Source organism: Panthera pardus, unplaced genomic scaffold (genome assembly GCF_024362965.1).
Source record: "Panthera pardus isolate Hobbes unplaced genomic scaffold, ASM2436296v1 HiC_scaffold_9, whole genome shotgun sequence".
In the NCBI taxonomy this organism is placed as follows: domain Eukaryota; kingdom Metazoa; phylum Chordata; class Mammalia; order Carnivora; family Felidae; genus Panthera; species Panthera pardus.
Window position 1 is genome coordinate 1151789 of NW_026527024.1, and position 17640 is coordinate 1169428.

Below are 17640 nucleotides of genomic sequence, written 5' to 3' on the forward strand. Positions count from 1 at the left end.
GCGTCTATCATGGAGACAGAATTTAGGGGAAATGGTGATGGAAAAGCAACCTTCGTCTGCTGTTGATGTCCTTCCTCACGCTGCCAGGCAGGGTGGCAGGTGGGGCTGCTGTTTCCAGATCCCCTTGGGAGAGCTCCAGGGCCCAGGGTGGCCGGCCGTCTCCATGGGAATGGCCAAAGGGCACCCGGCCCCTCTGTGCATCTCCTACAGGTCTAGCGTCAACACCTGCCATGAGAAATCTATGTTAATGTTTCTTCCATCAAATGTTTGAGTAAGAACCAGGGAGCAGGATAGTGGTTTAGCAGTGAGCGATATTATATTTTCATTTGGTACCGCCCATGACCAGCACCTGGCTAAATTTAGCTCACCCAGGATAGGAAGGGATGGTCCTCTGTGGGAGAACTAAGGTGGGGTGGTGGGTTCCCACCCTGTGCTCATTTAACAGCCCTGGATCCTTCTATTTTAATTTTAATGACACTTTAAGTACACAGATAACCATTCTTTCGCGCCACCCCCCCCCCCTCCCGTAGAGCTTCCGGACCCAGTCAGCTCTTGGTCAGGCGCGCAGCGCGCGTGTGTGCGTAGGGGCGTGTCCAAGAAATGTCTGCTTTCCGATGGGGTCCGTTGCTGGGAGTCTTCGCAGGACTCAGGCCTGAACTGTTCCCGGCAAGGGTTCGTTATGAGCACCGTCTTTGTCGCAGTGTCCAAACCGGTTACCCTCTCCCAACTTCTCTCCAGCAAGAGACGGAGGGAAGAGCAGCCGTCAGGGGCCCAGGCCGTCGTGCTCACTGCCCAGAAGATCTCCGTCCTGGGTCTCTCCAACCAGCGAGCCAAGGAAGGGTCCCGACGAGAACCAGGCTCAGAAGAAGAGCGGGGGCGCTGCCACCTCTGTGGGAGTGGGCCAGGCTGGGGCCGAGAGGTCGGCGTCGGAGGCCGGGTGGGCGGCTTCGCCGTGGATGCGCTGGTGCCGCACCAGGTGGGTCTTGCGGCTGAAGCTCTTGCCGCACTGCGGGCAGGAGAAGGGGCGGGAGCCCGTGTGGATGGCCTGGTGGCGCACCAGGTTGGTCTTGGAGCTGAAGCTGCGGGCGCAGACGGCGCAGGCGTGGGGCCGGCTGCCCGTGTGCACCGCCTGGTGGCGGCCCAGGTGCGACTTGCGGCTGAAGCGGCGGCCGCACTGCGCGCAGGCGAAAGGCCTGGCGCCGCTGTGGGCGCGGGAGTGGGCGACCATATTGGGCCTCGAGCCGAAGCGGCGGCCGCACTGCGGGCAGGCGAAGGGCCGCTCGCCCGTGTGCACCCGCTGGTGCCGCGCCAGGTGCTGCCCGTGGGCGAAGCCGCGCCCGCAGTCCTGGCAGAAGAAGGACCGCTCGCCCGCGGGGGCGCCCTGGGTCGCCGGTGTGCCTCCGGGCGCGCAGGCCGAGGGCTCGGCGGCGGCGGGGTCCACGGTCGTACCCAGGGCGCACTCGTCGCAGCCAAAGGGGCGCCCCTCGCTGCGGTGCAGACGCTGGTGCGTGGCGAGGTTCTTCTTCCAGCCGAAGCTCAGGCCGCAGTCGGAGCAGGAGAAAGGCTTGGGTCCGGGAGGGGACGGGGTGGGGGACGGGGCGGGGGAACCCGGCGAGGCGGGCGCGTCGGGCGAGGGCGGGGCGCGGCCGGCCGCCTCGTGCACCCTCTGATGCCGCACCAAGTGCTGCTTGTGCGTGAAGCTGCGCGAGCACTGCGCGCACTGGTAGGGCCTCTCGCCGGTGTGGATGCGCTGATGGCGGATCAGGTGCGTCTTTTTGCGGAAGCGCTTCTCGCACTCGGTGCAGGGGTAGGGCCGCTCGCCCGTGTGCGTCTTCTGGTGCGAGCCCAGGTGTATCTTCTGGCTGAAGCGCTTGCCGCACTCGGCGCACGGGTAGGGCCGCTCGCCGGTGTGCGTGCGCAGGTGGCGGGTCAGGTGGGCCTTCTTGCTGAAGCGCTTGTCGCACTCGGAGCAGGGGAAAGGCCGCTCGCCGCGGTGGCTGCGCTGGTGCAGCAGCATGTGCGCGCGCTGCGTGAAGCTGCGGCCGCAGTCCGGGCAGGCGCAGGGGCCCTCGCCGCGGTGCAGCCTCTGATGCAGCCGCAGGGTCAGCTGGTCCCGGAACCGCCGCTCGCACTCCCCGCAGCCGTAGGGCTTCTCCGAGGTCGGGGCCCACCCGACCAGCGCCAGTCCACCCAGTGTCCCCGGGGCCCCCGGCTCCAGCTTGTAAGCGGCGGCCAGAGGCCCCAAGTCCGGCGCGGGGAAAGGGCCAGGGAGTAATGAGAGGTGTTGGGGCCATTCGACCTCCTCTTCTGCCTCCTGATCCTCCTCCTCCACCTTCACCTTGCGAATCATCCACTCGTCCCCTGAAAAGTCAAGACAAGAGGAGCCAATGAAGCCCCACTTTTATTTATGCAATTTTTTTTTTTTTTTTTTTTTTTTTTTTTGCCAGTAAGACCACCACTTCTGGAGCCCCAGAAGCCCCAGAAGCTCCAGCACTTCTGGAGCCAGAAACCTGGCTTCTGTTCTCTCCACTCTACTGGAAGGTTCTGGGGAACGACCACATCCGAAGGTCACCCTTCAGTCCTCCTCCTTGGTCCTCTGTAGCCAGGGACGCTGGTACTCCAGTCCCCCACCCCGTCCTGGGAGCTTTCTCCTAGGTCTCCATGTGGTTGAGGAGTTTCCCCTGCCCCTGCAGAAGGCACTGCTTACCCTTGTGCCCCCTGAATATAAATGTTGCTCAAAGTTCAGGCCTTAGGCTTCACACTGGGGTCATCTGCTTGCGTTGGCCACCCCAGACCTTCCAGTCCTTTCTAGAACCACAGTCTCCCATCAGCTGAGCAGACCCAGCCCCCTTTGGGGTCCTGCAAATTGGCTGCAGCTCAGCAGGCTTATCACCAAACAGCTGACCTTCTCAGACCTACCCCAGTGACTCTGCCATCAGGACTACAGCCTTGTTCTCCCAGTAGCTGGTGTTGGAACCTTGGAAGCTCAGCTCTCACCTTGGAGCCTCCCTTGATCTCTCCCTTCCAGTGGCCACCGAGGAGCTCTGTCTGCCTTCCTCTTGCTTCTCAAGGCTCCCCCTGCCTCTAACTCCATTCTTGCCTCTGGGGCCAGGTGGGAAAGCCCCCGTTTAGGACACGAAGGGGATGGAGTTTACAGGAGTTGGGGAACCAGAGAACAGTGCCAACCTCTGGAGAAGCAAGGGGGGGGGCCCTCTGGGGTAGCAGGTTTGAGGTGAGTCCCACTGGAACTTTGCCTCTCTTGGGCACTGCAATGGTCCAGCCAAGAGAAAAGAGCTCAGGGCCCAGATTGGGAGTGTCTACTTGGGTTCTCTTCTGCCACTAGTCATTAGTGTGACCTTGGTTAACTTACCTCTGTTACCTCTTTGAGCTCGGTGTACTAGTTTGCTTAAGCATAAGGGTTGTACTGGTTCATGGTTTCTAATAATCTCCTGGGGACTTTTACAAAATGCATCCATGGGAGCAGGGTGCATGAATCTGTTCTCTTTCTTTAAAGCTTGCAATGTGGGGGCACCTGGGTGGCTCAGTCGGTTAAGCGGCCGACTTCGGCTCAGGTCATGATCTCGCGGTCCGTGAGTTCGACCCCCGCGTCAGGCTCTGTGCTGACAGCTCAGAGCCTGGAGCCTGTTTCAGATTCTGTGTCTCCCTCTCTCTGACCTTCCCCTGTTCATGCTTTGTCTCTCTCTGTCTCAAAAATAAATAAACGTTAAAAAAAAAATTAAAAAAAAAAAAAAAAGAAAGCTCGCAATGTGGGGGGCCCTGGGTGGCTCAGTCGGTTAAGTGTCTGACTTCGGCTCAGGTCATGATCTCACAGTACGTGGGATGGAGCCCTGTGTGGGGCTCTGTGCTGACAGCTCAGAGCCTGGAGCCTGCTTTGGATTCTGTCTCCTTCTGTCTCTGCCCCTCCACCGCTCACGCCCTCTCTCAAAAATAAATAAATAAACATTAAAAAAATACTAATAAATAAAGCTCCCTAAGTGATTCTTGTTTAAGAACCATTGAACCAGATGATCTGAGTTCCTGTCTGGCTCTGAAGGTCTGTAATAGCCTGAGCACTGGTTACGTTACACGTGAACCGCCACAATTAGATTTCCTCCCAGTGTCTTTCACAGATCCATCAGTTCCAAACAACTATTTATCCTATTGTGATATTGCTTTCGTTTTCATTATGCCACTCTTCTACTCAAGAACCATCAAGAGCTCTCTGTTGTTAACAGGAGAAAGTAAGTTCTAGCTGCATCTGAACTTCACCTCCCACCCCCCCCCACCCCCCGCCCCCAGTCCAACTTTCTCACTACCCCCACACGTAAACCCTCCCCTGCAGCCGGGCAGGTCTGCTCGAATCCCAGCCATGCGTCACCTTTTCTGTGTTACAGTCTCTTCTCAGCCTAGAATGTTTTCCCATCCTCTACCCCACCCCCATCAGAGCTGAAGTCTAGCCTACACCTCCCTCAAAATGTAGCACAAATCAACAAAATCTTTGACAAACCAACGCATGAGGATCTCTTACGTAAACACCTTTGGCACTTATTGTTAACGCTGTTACACTTCCTTGTGATCTGGCTTTATTGTTATTTGTTTAATCCTTTATTCTAGTTCATAGTAGTGTCATCTCAACTAGATCGTAGCTTCCGAAAGGCAGACGTCTTGTGTTCCGTGTCTTTACGTGGCTGACAAAAGCGAGGATTGCCACCATTTATCGAATGCCAACTATAGATGACACACTGTCTATATGCTGTTCACCAGCCACGAAGTTACTCTTTTCCCTGCTTACAGGTGAACAAACAGGCTGGAGGTGAAGTAGCCTATCTAAGATCACCGGGTAGTAAATGTGGAGCAAGGATTCAAACCAGGTCTGTGTCAGCCTAGAGGCAGTCTCCTTGCCTTCTACCTAACACAGCCTAGACCTAGTAGGCACTAGAGAAACCCCTGGAATATGGAATAAAGGACATCACTCAGGCGGAAGGCGGTAAGTTTGGTGGTGGCGGAAGGGCGTGATGGCAGTATTGCGGAGAGAGAATCAGCTGCTTGATCGCCCTGGGTATGGGGGGGATGACTCTGGGACAACATATTTGGAGCATTTGGGTCCACTGAGATCAGTGGAGATTTGGGGGAAGGAGCCTGTCCGGGACAATGTCTTCAAGTAAACGGTAATTTAAGTCATCCACAAGTAGGCACTTAGGGGGAGGTAGGAGGGCAAGTTAAGACTTCCGGAGGATGTTGAGGCGAGGGTCAGTTTCTCTGGGTGACCAGCCTCGCTGATTTCTGTTGTCTGTGATGTGGACCTCTCTCTGGGGGCTGAGGCTCTGCAGCAGAAAGGTGCCAGGAACTAATTCATCTTAGGTTGGAAGGGGCTGGAGTGGCCGCCTCATCAGAGACCAGCCCGGGAGTTTACAAGTCCCCTGTCCCCTCTGCCTGGGCCCCTGGCGGGCTCGAGAAGTGGGAGGACTCACCTGGGCAGGAGCTCGGGGGCTCAGCCTTCTGTGGTGCACATGCCTGGCCTCCTCTGCAGGGAGCTTCAGCTTCTTCAGTTTGGGCACCTTCCTCTGGTCTGGGGGCCTCGTGCCCTGGCAGAGAACAGACCACCTCAAGGACTCCAGAGACATCACAGATGGACAGAGGTCCCCACCGGTGCTATCAAGTGGGGGCTTTTGAAACCCCAGTCCCAGCCTGACTGGCAGGATTGTGTCCCACATCCTACCTGCAGGGACTGAATTCCCAGCTGCCCCAGGCAAGGGAGGGGTGGGGGCAGCCTCTGGTTCCTCCAAGCAGGGCAGCTGCAGCAGCTGCAAAGGCTGTGCGGGTTGCAAGAGCCACAGCTGTGAGGAGCTTCTGGAATATGTGTGTGAGACAGTGGAAGCAAGGAAAGGTTGCTACCCTGAGGCTTACAGGAGGATCTTAGGAGGAGGGCCGCAGACCCACCAGATGGACCCGAGTTCCAGGCAAATCATTGCAGAAGATCAGAATGTCAAAAAGCCAGACACAGGCCTGCTTTAGGCAGCCACCTCCCTCACCTCTTCCAAATCTTGCTCAAATCTCACTTCCCAGTGGGGCCTCCTCTCACTCTCACTATTTAATCCTGCAGCCTGCCCCACCCCCACCTCAGGCTCCCTCCCTGCCCCCCCCCCCCCCCCCGCCCCCAGCACATATCCCCTTCTGATATGTGCTATATGTGTGCTGTACTTTATAAGTACACTTATTTTTATATTTGTTTGCTGACTCTCTGGCCTCATTAGGATAAGCTCCCTGAAGGTAGGGATCTTTGTCTATTTGGTCACTGAGGTTTTCCAAATAACGAGAATAGCATCCTGGCACTTGAAGAAGGAAAGGTAAATTCTACCTGAGCCACTGTTCATGGTCCCCCACCTACTTACCTGAGCATGTGCCCAGCACGCTGTCTTCCCTGGGAGGGGACATCTGCTCCTGGGTATTATGGGACCCTTCCCCAGGCTCACTTTGGGGGGCCATCTCAGGCTGTCCCACAGAGAACCCTGTTACAGGTGGAAGGATAGGACTAGGTAAAACATTCAGTACAGAACAGGAGACAAAGAAAGGGGCTCTCCCCCTTCCCCCAAAAGCCAAGGGGCTTTTTCCAACTTGCCCAGGAAGGTAGGGTCTCTAGCCGGCATGACAGAGGATAGATAGGCTCCCCAGCAGCCTGGCCAGGTATCCACCTCAGCCCCTTTGCATTGAGTCAAGGGCAGGTGAAGGAAGAGATAATAGATCTAAATATCTGTGCTCTGTTGAGTGCACATGTATGCACGCAGTCCCACACAACCTCCACAGGGCCAGGCATTCAAATATACCCTGGTAAAACGGAAAAGGCTGCTGCCCTAAAGGCCCCCACTGGTCCCTGGGGTCTCAGGATTGCAGTCTGAACTGTAGGGACGCAGCGGGCCTAGCATGCCCCTGAATCCTGCCTCCCACCACCCAAGTTCCTCGAGTGCTGCTAGCTCACCCAGGGAGCTGAGGGCCTCAAAGGTCTCTCTCATGGCAACCCAGGGTAGCTCCTCCTGGGGGAGCAGGCCACGGACCCTAAGGAGAGAACACATCCTTGTTCACATTCTTCTCTGGATAGCCTCCACCTGGGCCCTGGCTCTGCCCAACCTCTCCCCATCAGCTATCCCAGGAGCTCCAAAGGTGATGTCCCCAAGTACTGGTAAAGGGGAAAGAGGGAAGGTGGGTTTCAGAAAGCAAAGAGATCTTTGAAGGCTGAGGAGAAGGCCTTGAAGCCATTTCTGCAAGCTCTGGTGGGCTCTAGAAATCAGCGGCACCCCCACCCTCACCTGGCGGGTCTCTGAACCAGGCCCAGCCCTCCAGTGCTCCCCACGCCACAGTGCCCTTGCCTGGGGACTTCAGGAATCAATCGATTCTCAGCGCAGAGGGTGGGGAGTGGAAGACCAGGGTGGGGAGTCGGGAACTTCATCTCCTGGGCCCTCCAGCTGTCACTGCGGGAGCTGGTGAAATAGGAGCCAGCCGCGGGGTGGGGAGTGGGGGGCGGAGGTGAGTGTCACCATTGGGCAACTGGTGGGGGAGGCCCTCTGAGGAGGGTCTTTGCTGAAGGCAGGAAATGGCTCCGGCTTCCTCTCCCCAAAACCCTACCTCAAAACCACCGCCCTCCCCCTCAGGGCTTCCCTGGCAGGGACACCCCGCCCCCGAGCCCCTTCAATGCTCCTCCCCCGGCGGGTTCCCTGCCCCTCCCCCAGCAGACTACCCTCCCCCACCCCCCCCATTTCTGGCAGCCTTCCCTCTGCCCCTCCCTTCTCCGGCTCCCTCTGCCTTCCGCCCTCTCTCCCCACCGAAGCTGGCTGGCTCCCCGGATCCGCCCCCTGCCCCGCCCCTCCGGCTCCTCCCCCTGCTCACAGCCGGGCCAGCCCCTCCCGGCCCCCTCCGGTAGGCCCTCCCCAGCCACCGCCCCCTGACCCTCAGCTCCGGGCATTCTCCGCGACAGGGCTCCCCTCCTCCTCCCCCGGCTCAGAGCTGCCTTTCCCTTCCCTCCTGGTTCTCCCCGAGGCTCCATCCCCCTCCCCGGCTGCACACCCTCTCCCTTCCTTTCCCCCTCCTCTTTTCCTTCCTCCCCAACGCCGCCCTCCTCCTCCCCGCTTTTCTCCCTCACCCCGCACTCCCCTCCCCTCTCCCTCTCCTCCCCCACTCTGGTTTCCCTTCCTTCTCCTTTCCTCTCTTCACCTCAGTTCCCTCCCTCCTCTTCCCCCCCTCCCCAGCCCTCCTCCCCTCTCCCCACACCATCCTCCTCCCTCCCTCCATCCCTCCCTCCTGCAGCTCGCCTTCCCCTCCGAGGCCCCCGTCTCCCTTCCCCCTTTGCCTCCCCAGCAGGCTCTCGCTTCCCTACCCTCCCGGTCCCCAGTCCCTAGAACCGCTCTTCCCCTCCCCCTTCCAGTCCGCTCCCCGAGCTCCCACCCTTGTCCCCAGGCTCCCCCGAGCCCGGGGCGTCTGCGGCTTACCGCTGGCTCAGGACCCTCGCACTGACCCTCCTCCTCCCCACCCCTGCCTCCCCACACACCTCCGCTTCCCTCCCCTCTCTCTCAGTGGGTCCCTTCCCCATTTCTGCTCCCCTCTGACTTCTACCCCCCCCCTCAAGTTTTCCTCTCGACTAGACCCCTCCCGCCCCACCTCCCCGCCTCCGTTTGTTCCCTAGAGCCTCTTCAGTCCACCTCCCGGCCCCTCCCCGGGCTCACCTGTCAGCGCCCTTCTCTCCCGCCCCTCCCCGACTGCCCGACCCCTGTGCCTCGTCGCCCCCCTTCCCCCCCCCCCCGGCCCCCTCCCACACTCCCTCTCCTCTTTCCGGAGACTTCCCCTCGCGAGCCTCCCCCCTCCCCCCCCCTTTCCCACCGGACTCCCACCGGGCGCCCTCACCCCAGCCTCCGCCCCTCCCTCCAGATCCCCGGTCTTCCTTCTTTTCTCCACTACCATCACCACCCCCCAAGCCAGGCCCTCGCTCCCCAGTCTCATCCCCTCCCCTCTCCAGCCCCTGCCCCTCCCCTGCCCCTTCTTTCCCCCCAACTCCACCCCACCCCCTCCGGCGCTCGCAGCGCCCCCACCCCCGGGGCTGTCACCTGCGCGGAGCGGGCAGTGACTGAGTGTCGGTGTAGAAGGGGAAGCAGGCGGAGCCGTCTGCCGCTGGGCGCCTCCACGGCCCGTACCTGGCGGGCTGGCTGGTCGGGTGTCCCCGCTGCTGGCGGGACCCAGGCGCCCCGGCCTCCTGCCCCAGCCGGCTCTGCTCGCAATGGCGCCCGCTGCCTGTAGCTCGGGTGCCGACCGCCCGAAAGACTGACAGACTGACAGCCCTGAAACTTCGCGGGGAGGGGAGAGGAAAAGACGCGGAGGGAGCGGGAGCGGGGAAGCGGCGCCCGGCAGGGGGGAGGGGAGCGCGGAAGCGGGAGGGGAGCTGCGGGGCGCCCCGTGGGGGAGGTAGGGGCCGGGGTGTGCTGGAGTGGGGTCGCGGGAGGGCGCACAGCCGGGTTAGGCGGGCAGGTGACGGTGCGGAAGGACGACGGCCCCGAGGAGGTGATGGAAAGTGGAAGCCTAGGAAGGGGGGGGGGGAGGGAAGAGGGGGAAGGGAAGGGAGGAGTGCGGGGGGAGGGGGTGGAGGAGGGAGAGGAGGCAGGGAGGAAGGGCAAGCGGGCTGCGAGGGAGGGTGCTCACAGGCGCCGAGGGAGGAGCCAGGGGAAAGGTGGAGCGCGGGGGGAGGGGGTGCGGTGAGGAGTTGGGGAGGGGGAGAGGAGGGGGCGTGCTCGGGGGAGGGGAGCCAGGGAGTGCGTTGCTGTCTTTGAATCGCGAGTGCCCCCCGGGAGCGTGTCAGCGCGGCGCCTCGCTGTGGGATTGAGTCCACGGACTGTCGGTCTGTGGGGTTGGTCTGGGAAACTCCGACCCGCCCCTGCTCTTGACCCAGATTCCACCTGGGTCCACACGGAGCCACAACCACGGACCCTGATTTCGGGGGACCCGGTCCGACACCCGCGTCGCGATCCGGGTCCCTTGGGGCAGCGAGGGGTGGCCGAAGGAGACTGAGCTGGGCCCCAGTGGCTGCGGAGAACGGGCCTTTTGAAGTAGAAATTGGGGTGGGGGCTTTGAGCCAGGTCCCCAGGGAGAAGGCGGGGCTGGATCGCAGGCACCAGGGGGTGAGGCGGGAGTGGGGCTGGGCGGGGACTTCGAGGGCGGGGTCCGGGGGGAGGGGGCTGCCGAGTGGGGAAGAGTTCTTTGGGCGGGGTGGGGGCTGGCCCTCCTCCTGGCCTGGAAACCTGTACCAGTTAGGTGTGGAGGGATGCCCTCAGCCCTCAGATCCCGCTCCTGGAGGGACTTGGGGGTCCCTGCCCCGGGTTATGATGTTTTTCTTTGGCCTTGCCACCCGGGCACCTGACTCTTCCTGAAAGCTCCTCACATCCTGTGCTCCAGGAGCTGAAACGTGGGCTGGTTATTCCAGGCGCCCTCTCCCTAATCTCTTTCTCCAATCTCCCCTGGCTTCCAACTTTCTCCCTCCTGCCCCCTTTAGGGGAAAGGGGGATTGTGACTTGGGTTTCTTTTTCCAATCCAAGCGCAGCCTCATCAGCTGTGGTTAGAATCCAAAGCTGGGAATGTAGTCCTTGGAAGAGAAGCACGGCACACAGCAGGGACACCGTCAATATGGGTGATGTTTAGGAGAGTCGTGGGAGCGGGTGGCACCTGAAGAGCAGGGGGCATCTTGGAATCAGCTGGGAAACACTCTCTGACCTCCTGGATGGGCTGCTTCAGGAGTCAGTGCCTAGCCCGCTCATGGCCCTGGGAGTAGAATGTGTCACTGTGTGCTAGGGTGGGGCATGAGCACCTGTCTGCCCTTGTGAGACCTGCATCAGGGGTATAAGCATGGGAAGCAGCAGGGGGAGAGTGTATAGGATACATGTGTGAGAGACTGGGAACAGAAACATGTCCGTGGCCGGGCCCTGGTCTTTTCTGAGCACCCCACTGAGAGATCCCTGAGGAACTCTGAACCCTCTTTGGGCTACAGGACCAATGGTGGGCCCAGGAGAAATGCCTAGCATGGCTCTGGTTCCCAGCAGCCTCCTCGCCCCAGGTGGGGTAACTGTGTGAGATGCTCAGTGGGACAGCAGGGGGGGAATCTAAGGCCCAGGGGATGGAATCTAAGGCTCAGGCCACATTCCAGCCTTGGTGTCCTGGGAGCTGGTAACCAAGAAGTAACCAGGATTCACCCAGGCCACCTGCTGCCCCAACCGGATGCTCAGATTATCCCCATCCGGCTGCCTTGCCCCCAGGGCTGGGGGGCTGGCTTCCAGCCCCTTCTGTCTCCTACCCCTCCTCCCTACTTCCTACCCAAGCCGCTCCTCCACTCCTCCCTGAGGCTTGCTGTGCTCCCCTGCCCAGGCTTCCTGATTCTGGACCCTAGGAGACTCTCTTAGGAGACCAGGGTGAAAGGTGAACCCAGCCAGCCACACATAATCACCCCCAGTAAGAAGTCAGATCACTGAGAAAAGGGCACATATTCTCCCCCTATCTCCGCACAGTCCAACCAGCCTGGAAACTCAGCCCCTTCTGTTCACTGGTCCAGGCTTCACGGGTGCTTAGTGGGAGAGAGGGCAGGAAGACGCAGGAAAGGGGGCAGGGAGAGACTCATAAAATCAGAATTTTAGGGCTGGAAGACCATATCAGTCATTTGGCACAATAACTCTTAACCATTTTGTGGGGTCATAGTTCCTCTTGAGAATTTAATTTACAGTTAAGGAACTATCCTCAGAAATGTGCACGTACACAATATCAAAGTAGAGCCCCTGAGTCCCACCCAAGCATCCCTGGGAAGCCCCTGAATTTTTTATTAGCAAGGAAATTATGGCTCAGAAAGAGAGGGTGGCTTGTCCAGAGTCCACGTTAATTTGTGGTACAGCCTGAGGGTGGAAAAATATCAGAGGCTCCGAGTGTCTGGCTGTGTGGCCTGGGGCACATGCACTCCCCCAGTGAGCTCACACACAGACACACACACACACACACACACACACACACACACACACACACACACACCAGGGCCGGAAGGGGACTGTTTCCAGGGAGAACTGGCCTCTGAGGGGATTGTGCAATGCGCAGGCAGGTCCAATCTGGTTCCGAGCAGCTGGTGCCCCAGGGCATGGGGCTGAGATAAAGCTTCCCCAGTCCCATGGGCCTCGCTGTCACTGTCTGGGCTGCCTTGGACACATTGACGCCCGGCTGAAGTAGACCGTGGTGTGGGGCGGGGAAGGCCAGCACTGGCCTTTCTGCTCACTGGCCACAGCCGTCACCTTCCCCAAGCCCAAGCCTCTTAGTCCCCCAGAGGTGACGTGGGGGGAGCATTATGCTGCTCCCTGCCCTCCTCTTTGGGATGGCATGGGCATTGACTAACGGGTGAGCAGTCCAGCCTGGGGCCCCTCTAAGATCCTTTTCTTCTGTCTCATGAACAGGACCCTCTGGGGCAGCCCGACTCCCCTCCCCTCTGCTTCTTACTCCCACCCAGCCTCCTCTTCAGTTCACTAACTCTTCTGCGGGCAGGGCTTCTTGGCAGCAGAAGGGCTGGGGGCAGTGGCTGTCATTCCCCATCTGTGGGCAGGCGGTGGTGCGAGCGGACAGAAACCTTCCTGGTGGAGGAGGAAGTGACCCCCCGCCAGGAGGGCCTGGTGCCTTGCACCAGCCTCTACCATTACCAGCGCCTGGGCTGGCGACTCGACCTGTCCCGGAGCGAGTCCCGGAGCGGACCTGCAGGGCTCTGTCCCATCTACAAGTGAGTGAGGGTTGGAGTCTGGGCTGGCCGCTGAGCAGCAGGGAGTCAACATCCTGGGGGTGGGGGAGAAGGTGAACTGGGTGGTGCCCTGGAGAAGCAGGCATTTGGGAAGTGGGTCTGGCTGGGCTCAGGAAGAGTGCAGGGTGTGGGGCTGGGGACAGGTGACGAGGGGAGCAGGCAGAGCAGGGAGGCACGATGTCTGCTCCTTGTGCCTACCCTCCAGTCTGCCTTCCCAATAGCACTCTCACATTGCACAAGGGGAAATCAAGACCAGGAAGGGAAATTATATGAGAAAGCCACTCAGAGAATAGGTGACCAGATGAAATGTCCCAGGCCATTCTCAGGGACAGGGAAGGGGCTGGGCTGAATAATTAACATCTTCTCTCTGCTGCCTGCTTGGTGGACCCAGGCCCCCAGAAACCCGGCCTGCTGCAAGGAACCGGACAGTGACGGCTTGCTGCCCAGGCTGGGGGGGCACACACTGCACTCTGGGTAAGCACCTGCTCTTTGCCCAGATCTGTGGTTTCATGGAGGCTGCCTGGGGAGGGAAGCTGGGCCCAGGCTGACTGTCTGGGCCGCCCCATTCTCTCCCTCTATCCACCGCAGCCCTTGCAGAAGCCAGCCCTGGGGGCCACTGCTTTGCCACGCAGCAGTGCCAGCTGCAGGCAGGCTCAGCTAATGCATCTGCGGGAAGCCTGGAGGAGTGCTGTGCTTGGCCTTGGGGACACAGCTGGCGGGATGGCAGCTCCCAGGCCTGCCTCAGCTGCCCTGGCCGACACCTCCCAGGTGGGTCTGTGGTCCTGGCCACCACTTTCTCCCCCTGCAAGGGCTACCACATAGATTTCTGGAGCTCTGGGCCTTCCTGCAGGGCCCCTGCCCACTCCCCTGTGCTCTCAGATGAGTCACCTCCCATCCTGGCCCACCAGAGGGACCATGAACTCTCCACCTGCCTCCCACTCTGGGAGAAGCCCCGCGTCCTCCTCCTCCTTCACCCTCCTACCTTCACACTCAGAGACTCACAGTCGGTGTATCTCCTCCAGGCAGCGCTCCCTCTCCAGCCTCCCTGCAGCCCTTGGTGGGGGCCGTGGCCCAGTTCTGGAGCCAGCGCCAGCAGCCTGCGGCCACCTGCACCACCTGGTCAGGCTTCCACTACCGAACCTTTGACGGGCGTCACTACCACTTCCTGGGCCGCTGCACTTACCTGCTGGCGGGCGCTGCTGATTCCACCTGGGCTGTCCACCTCACGCCCAGGGGGCATTGCCCCCAACCTGGGCACTGTCAGCTGGTGAGGGAGGGAGGGAGAGAGGGAGGGAGGGAGGGAGGGAAGACCACAGGGAGGGAGCTGGACACAGGGGAAGGTGAGCCACTGAACACCTCTTCCGCTCTGTGTCTCCCCAAAGGCCCGGGTAATGATGGGACCCGAGGAGGTGCTGATCCAGGGTAAAAATGTCTCTGTGAATGGGCAGCTGATACCTGATGGGGAGTCTCGGCTGCTCCAGGGTAAGGGAGCTGTGGGGAGCAGGAGACTGCCCAGGGCCCCATTTGTTCCCCTGGGACAGTCTGCCTATCCCCCAGAGCAGGGGACAGCAAAAGGGGCAGTTGGGTGGGAGCCTGCTGCTCCACCCCCATTACTGTTGGGCAGTATTTGGAAATGAGGGAGGCTGCTGAGGGGCCAAGACCTCGTCTCCCACAAGCCTCTCCTGCAAGCCACCCCCACTCATCCCCTCACAGTGTGGCTTGGGGCAAGTACCTCTGCTTAACCTCTTTGGGTCTTGGGGGTACCTGGCTGCCATGGGACTCTTGATCTCAGGGTTGTGAGTTCGAGCCCCATGTTGGATGTAGAGATTACTTAAAAATAAAATCTTGGGGCGCCTGGGTGGCTCAGTTGGTTAAGTGTCCAACTCTTGATCTTGGCTCAGGTCTTGATCTCATGGTTCCGACAGAGGGAGCCTTGCATGGGGCTCTGCACTGATAGCCCTCCGCCCCTTCCCCCTGCTCATGCGCTCTCTCTCTCTCTCTCTCTTTCTCTCCCTCACAATGAATAAATAAACTTAAACAAAGTAACATCTTCAGAAAAGAAAAAACAAAAACCTCTTTGAGTCTCAGTTCCCCCCACCCCCCTCTACCAGTGCTGTGAGGAAGGGCTTTGGAGCTACTAGACGGGTCTCTGTCCCACCAGAACTTTTGCCCTGGTTTTCAGTCCATGAAGTGAAGTGGGTGGAGTTGTGTGCGCGCACATGTGAGCTTTGTAGTTTACTTATGAGAGCGTCGGTAGTGTCCATGAAATTCTCAAGGACAGTTTCGACGGGAAACCAATCGCTTCTCCTTTAAAGGGTGTCAAGTGCAGAGCTCTCTCGAATTCTAAGAATTCCATCTCCTCTCCTTCCCCAGCAGTCTGAGCCTTGGTGTCATGGTGGGAAGAGTGGGGAGTGTGACTCCTTCCTTCTCCTGCCCAGGGCTGAGCCTGCAATGGCAAGGGGACTGGCTGGTGTTGTCGGGGGGCCTGGGGGTCGTTGTGCAGCTGGACAGGTCCGGTTCAGTCTCCGTTTCTGTGGACTACGAGCTCCAGGGACAAACTCAAGGTCTCTGTGGGGTCTACAGCGGCCGGCCTGAGGGTAAGTGGGCGTGACTTGGTTGCTGGTTTAGGAGGGAAGGAGAGACTGGAGACCCCAGACACAGCACTCTGCCTCACCCTTCCCCAGATGACTTCCTGGAGCCAGGAGGGAGACTGGCTGTGTTAGCTGCCACCTTTGGGAATTCCTGGAGGCTCCCTGATTCAGAGGTGAGACTGCAGCCCTCGGGGAGCCTGGGCTCCCTGCCCTGCTCCCCAGTTGGCCCCCCACTCCTGGCTTCTCTGACATCTTCAAGCTTCTGCTGTCTGTCTTCATCACTGGCTTTTTCTCTGGGACTAGGCCTGGCCCTCTCCCAGATCCTTGGTCCGGGGAAGGCTCTGAGTCCCGTGGAATTTAAGGTGCTGCCCATGGCATTGGGGTGAACTGACCACCCAGGGGACACACTCAGTGACCTGGTCACTGACCAGTTTGGGTTATCAAATCTCTTGCCTGTGGGTTGATGGGACCCCAACTCGCCCACACCCTACCCAGGCGTACAACTTTGTTGCCCCCAAAAGCTTCAGGATGTCTGGGCTGGTGGCCATGACAATGGGGACTTGAAGCAGCCATGAGGGTAGTAGCCACTTTCCTGGTGTCCTGGTCAATGTCCCTCATCCCAGCCCATTAACCTGACTCTAATGGTCTCTAGCCTGGGTGTCTGGATGCAGTGGAAGTGGCCCAGGGCTGTGAGGACCCTGTGAGAGGCACAGAGGCAGGCATGGAGGCTGGCCAGCTGGAAGCTGAAGCCCAGGATGTGTGCCACCAGCTGCTGGAGAGTCCATTCGGGGAGTGCCATGCTCAGGTATGGGTGTGGGTGGGGGTGGTAACCACCACCAGAGAGGCGGGGAGCAGGGGGTGCTACAGAGGTGCCCAACAGGGAATCTAGTCCTGGCATTGCTTTGTATGTATGTATGATCTCAGAGCTCCCTTCTAGTGCTCATTCTGTTTGGTTGTAAGTCAGGGTCCAAGTAAGAGGACCAAGTAAGAGATCCAAGTAAGAGGAGGGAGTGCTGGTGAGTCTGGTTGACTGAGGGCCTGTCCTTTCTCTGAAGGTCCCCCCTGCTGAGTACCACCAGACCTGCCTCTTTGCCTACTGTTCTGGGGCCCCAGCAGGCAGTGGGCGCGAGAGCCGGCGGGAGGCCGTGTGCACCACTTTGGCCAACTATGCCCAAGAGTGTGCCAAGCACCATATCCACGTGGGCTGGAGGAAGCCAGGCTTCTGCGGTAGGTCTGGCGGCTGACCCTCTTTGCATAGGCCCTGGCCTCCCCACCCTGCGGAATTGGGAACTGACTGACAGCAGCCCTGTGGCCCTGGTTTCATGAGCGCCGGGCCACCTCCTGAGCACCCCGTCTTCGGGTTGTGGCCAGCGGGGTCTGGTGGGAGGAGGGGGCCCTCGGACCTCACAGCCCACTCCTGTGCCCGCAGAGCGCCTGTGCCCTGGGGGCCAGCTGTATTCTGACTGCGCCTCGGCCTGCCCGCCCAGCTGCTCGGCAGTGGACGAGGGAGGGGAGGGGTCCTGCCAGGAAGCGTGCGTGAGCGGCTGCGAGTGCCCGCCTGGTCTCTTCTGGGACGGGTCCCTCTGTGTCCCTGCGGCCCGCTGCCCCTGCTACTACCGGCGCCAGCGCTACGCCCCTGGGGACACAGTGCGCCAGCTCTGCAACCCGTGGTGGGTCCGAGGGCCTCGCTGGCCCTTTGGCTGGGGTTGGGAGCGCCGTGGTCCCCGCGGAGCCCTCCCTCATGCTATGTCCTTCAACCTGCCTCCCCTTGGGGGCCCCTCACAAGGGACCGGTGACCTCTCACGGCATAATTGATGGCCCCGCTTAAAGACCTAGCCAGCGACCTCCACCAGCTGACCTCCAAACCTAAGAGAGTTAGAGGGGCTGCGGGGGGAGGGGAGGGGCCACGGTGTTGGGGGCGGGAGGTCGTGAAGCTGAATCCGAGCGCGCTCCCCGCCCCGTGTGCCTACAGCGTGTGCCAGGACGGCCGCTGGCTCTGCGCGCAGGCGCAGTGCCCCGCCGAGTGCGCGGTGGGCGGGGACGGGCATTACGTCACCTTCGATGGGCGGAGCTTCTCCTTCCGCGGCAGCCCAGGTTGCCGCTCCAGCCTGGTGCAGGTGGGTAGGGGATGAACTGCGGGAGAAGTCCTCGTGGGGTTGCTGTGGGAGGCAGGTGACTGTCAGGAAACCTCCACATAAATCAACGACAAACACAGAGTCATCCCGGGAAAAGCTGAGAGAGAACCCACTCTGGAGG

At 60.3% G+C, this 17640-nt stretch overlaps 2 protein-coding genes across 7 annotated transcripts in view; one reads left to right on the top strand and one right to left on the bottom strand.

Annotated features, from left to right (window-relative positions):
• Positions 1-293: 293 nt before the first annotated feature.
• ZNF467 (zinc finger protein 467) lies at positions 294-9726 on the bottom strand. 6 transcript variants are annotated; one of them, XM_053898651.1, is made up of 6 exons: positions 9180-9725; positions 7365-7475; positions 6977-7053; positions 6393-6509; positions 5472-5585; positions 294-2361 (listed from the first exon to the last, which is right to left on the bottom strand). In XM_053898651.1, exons 2-6 carry the CDS (start codon positions 7442-7444, stop codon positions 860-862), a joined length of 1890 nt encoding a protein of 629 aa, XP_053754626.1. In that variant the 5' UTR covers positions 7445-7475; positions 9180-9725; the 3' UTR covers positions 294-859. The 6 variants fall into 6 exon arrangements, with proteins under 6 accessions (XP_053754626.1, XP_053754625.1, XP_053754628.1 ...); XM_053898650.1 differs by having other exon boundaries at positions 9093-9725; XM_053898653.1 differs by lacking the exon at positions 7365-7475.
• Positions 9263-17640, top strand: part of SSPOP (SCO-spondin) — a 57007-nt gene continuing 48629 nt past the window's right edge. Inside the window, exons 1-13 of the mRNA XM_053898624.1 lie at positions 9263-9287; positions 9347-9543; positions 12459-12775; positions 13185-13267; positions 13382-13561; positions 13816-14060; positions 14176-14275; positions 15232-15390; positions 15478-15557; positions 16037-16189; positions 16440-16611; positions 16814-17054; positions 17357-17501. Coding sequence (XP_053754599.1) covers positions 9263-9287; positions 9347-9543; positions 12459-12775; positions 13185-13267; positions 13382-13561; positions 13816-14060; positions 14176-14275; positions 15232-15390; positions 15478-15557; positions 16037-16189; positions 16440-16611; positions 16814-17054; positions 17357-17501 — 2097 coding nt within the window. The remainder of the gene's footprint in view (positions 9288-9346; positions 9544-12458; positions 12776-13184; positions 13268-13381; positions 13562-13815; positions 14061-14175; positions 14276-15231; positions 15391-15477; positions 15558-16036; positions 16190-16439; positions 16612-16813; positions 17055-17356; positions 17502-17640) is intronic.

Coding starts and splice junctions, on each gene's coding strand:
- ZNF467 (XM_053898651.1), bottom strand. CDS start 7,444: ATGAAGTTCCCGACTCCCCACCCTGGTCTTCCACTCCCCACCCTCTGC. Junction 7,054..7,364: donor TTGATTCCTGAAGTCCCCAG/GCAAGGGCACTG, acceptor TTCTCTCCTTAG/GGTCCGTGGCCTGCTCCCCC. Junction 2,362..5,471: donor GCCCCCGAGCTCCTGCCCAG/GTGAGTCCTCCC, acceptor TTGACTTTTCAG/GGGACGAGTGGATGATTCGC.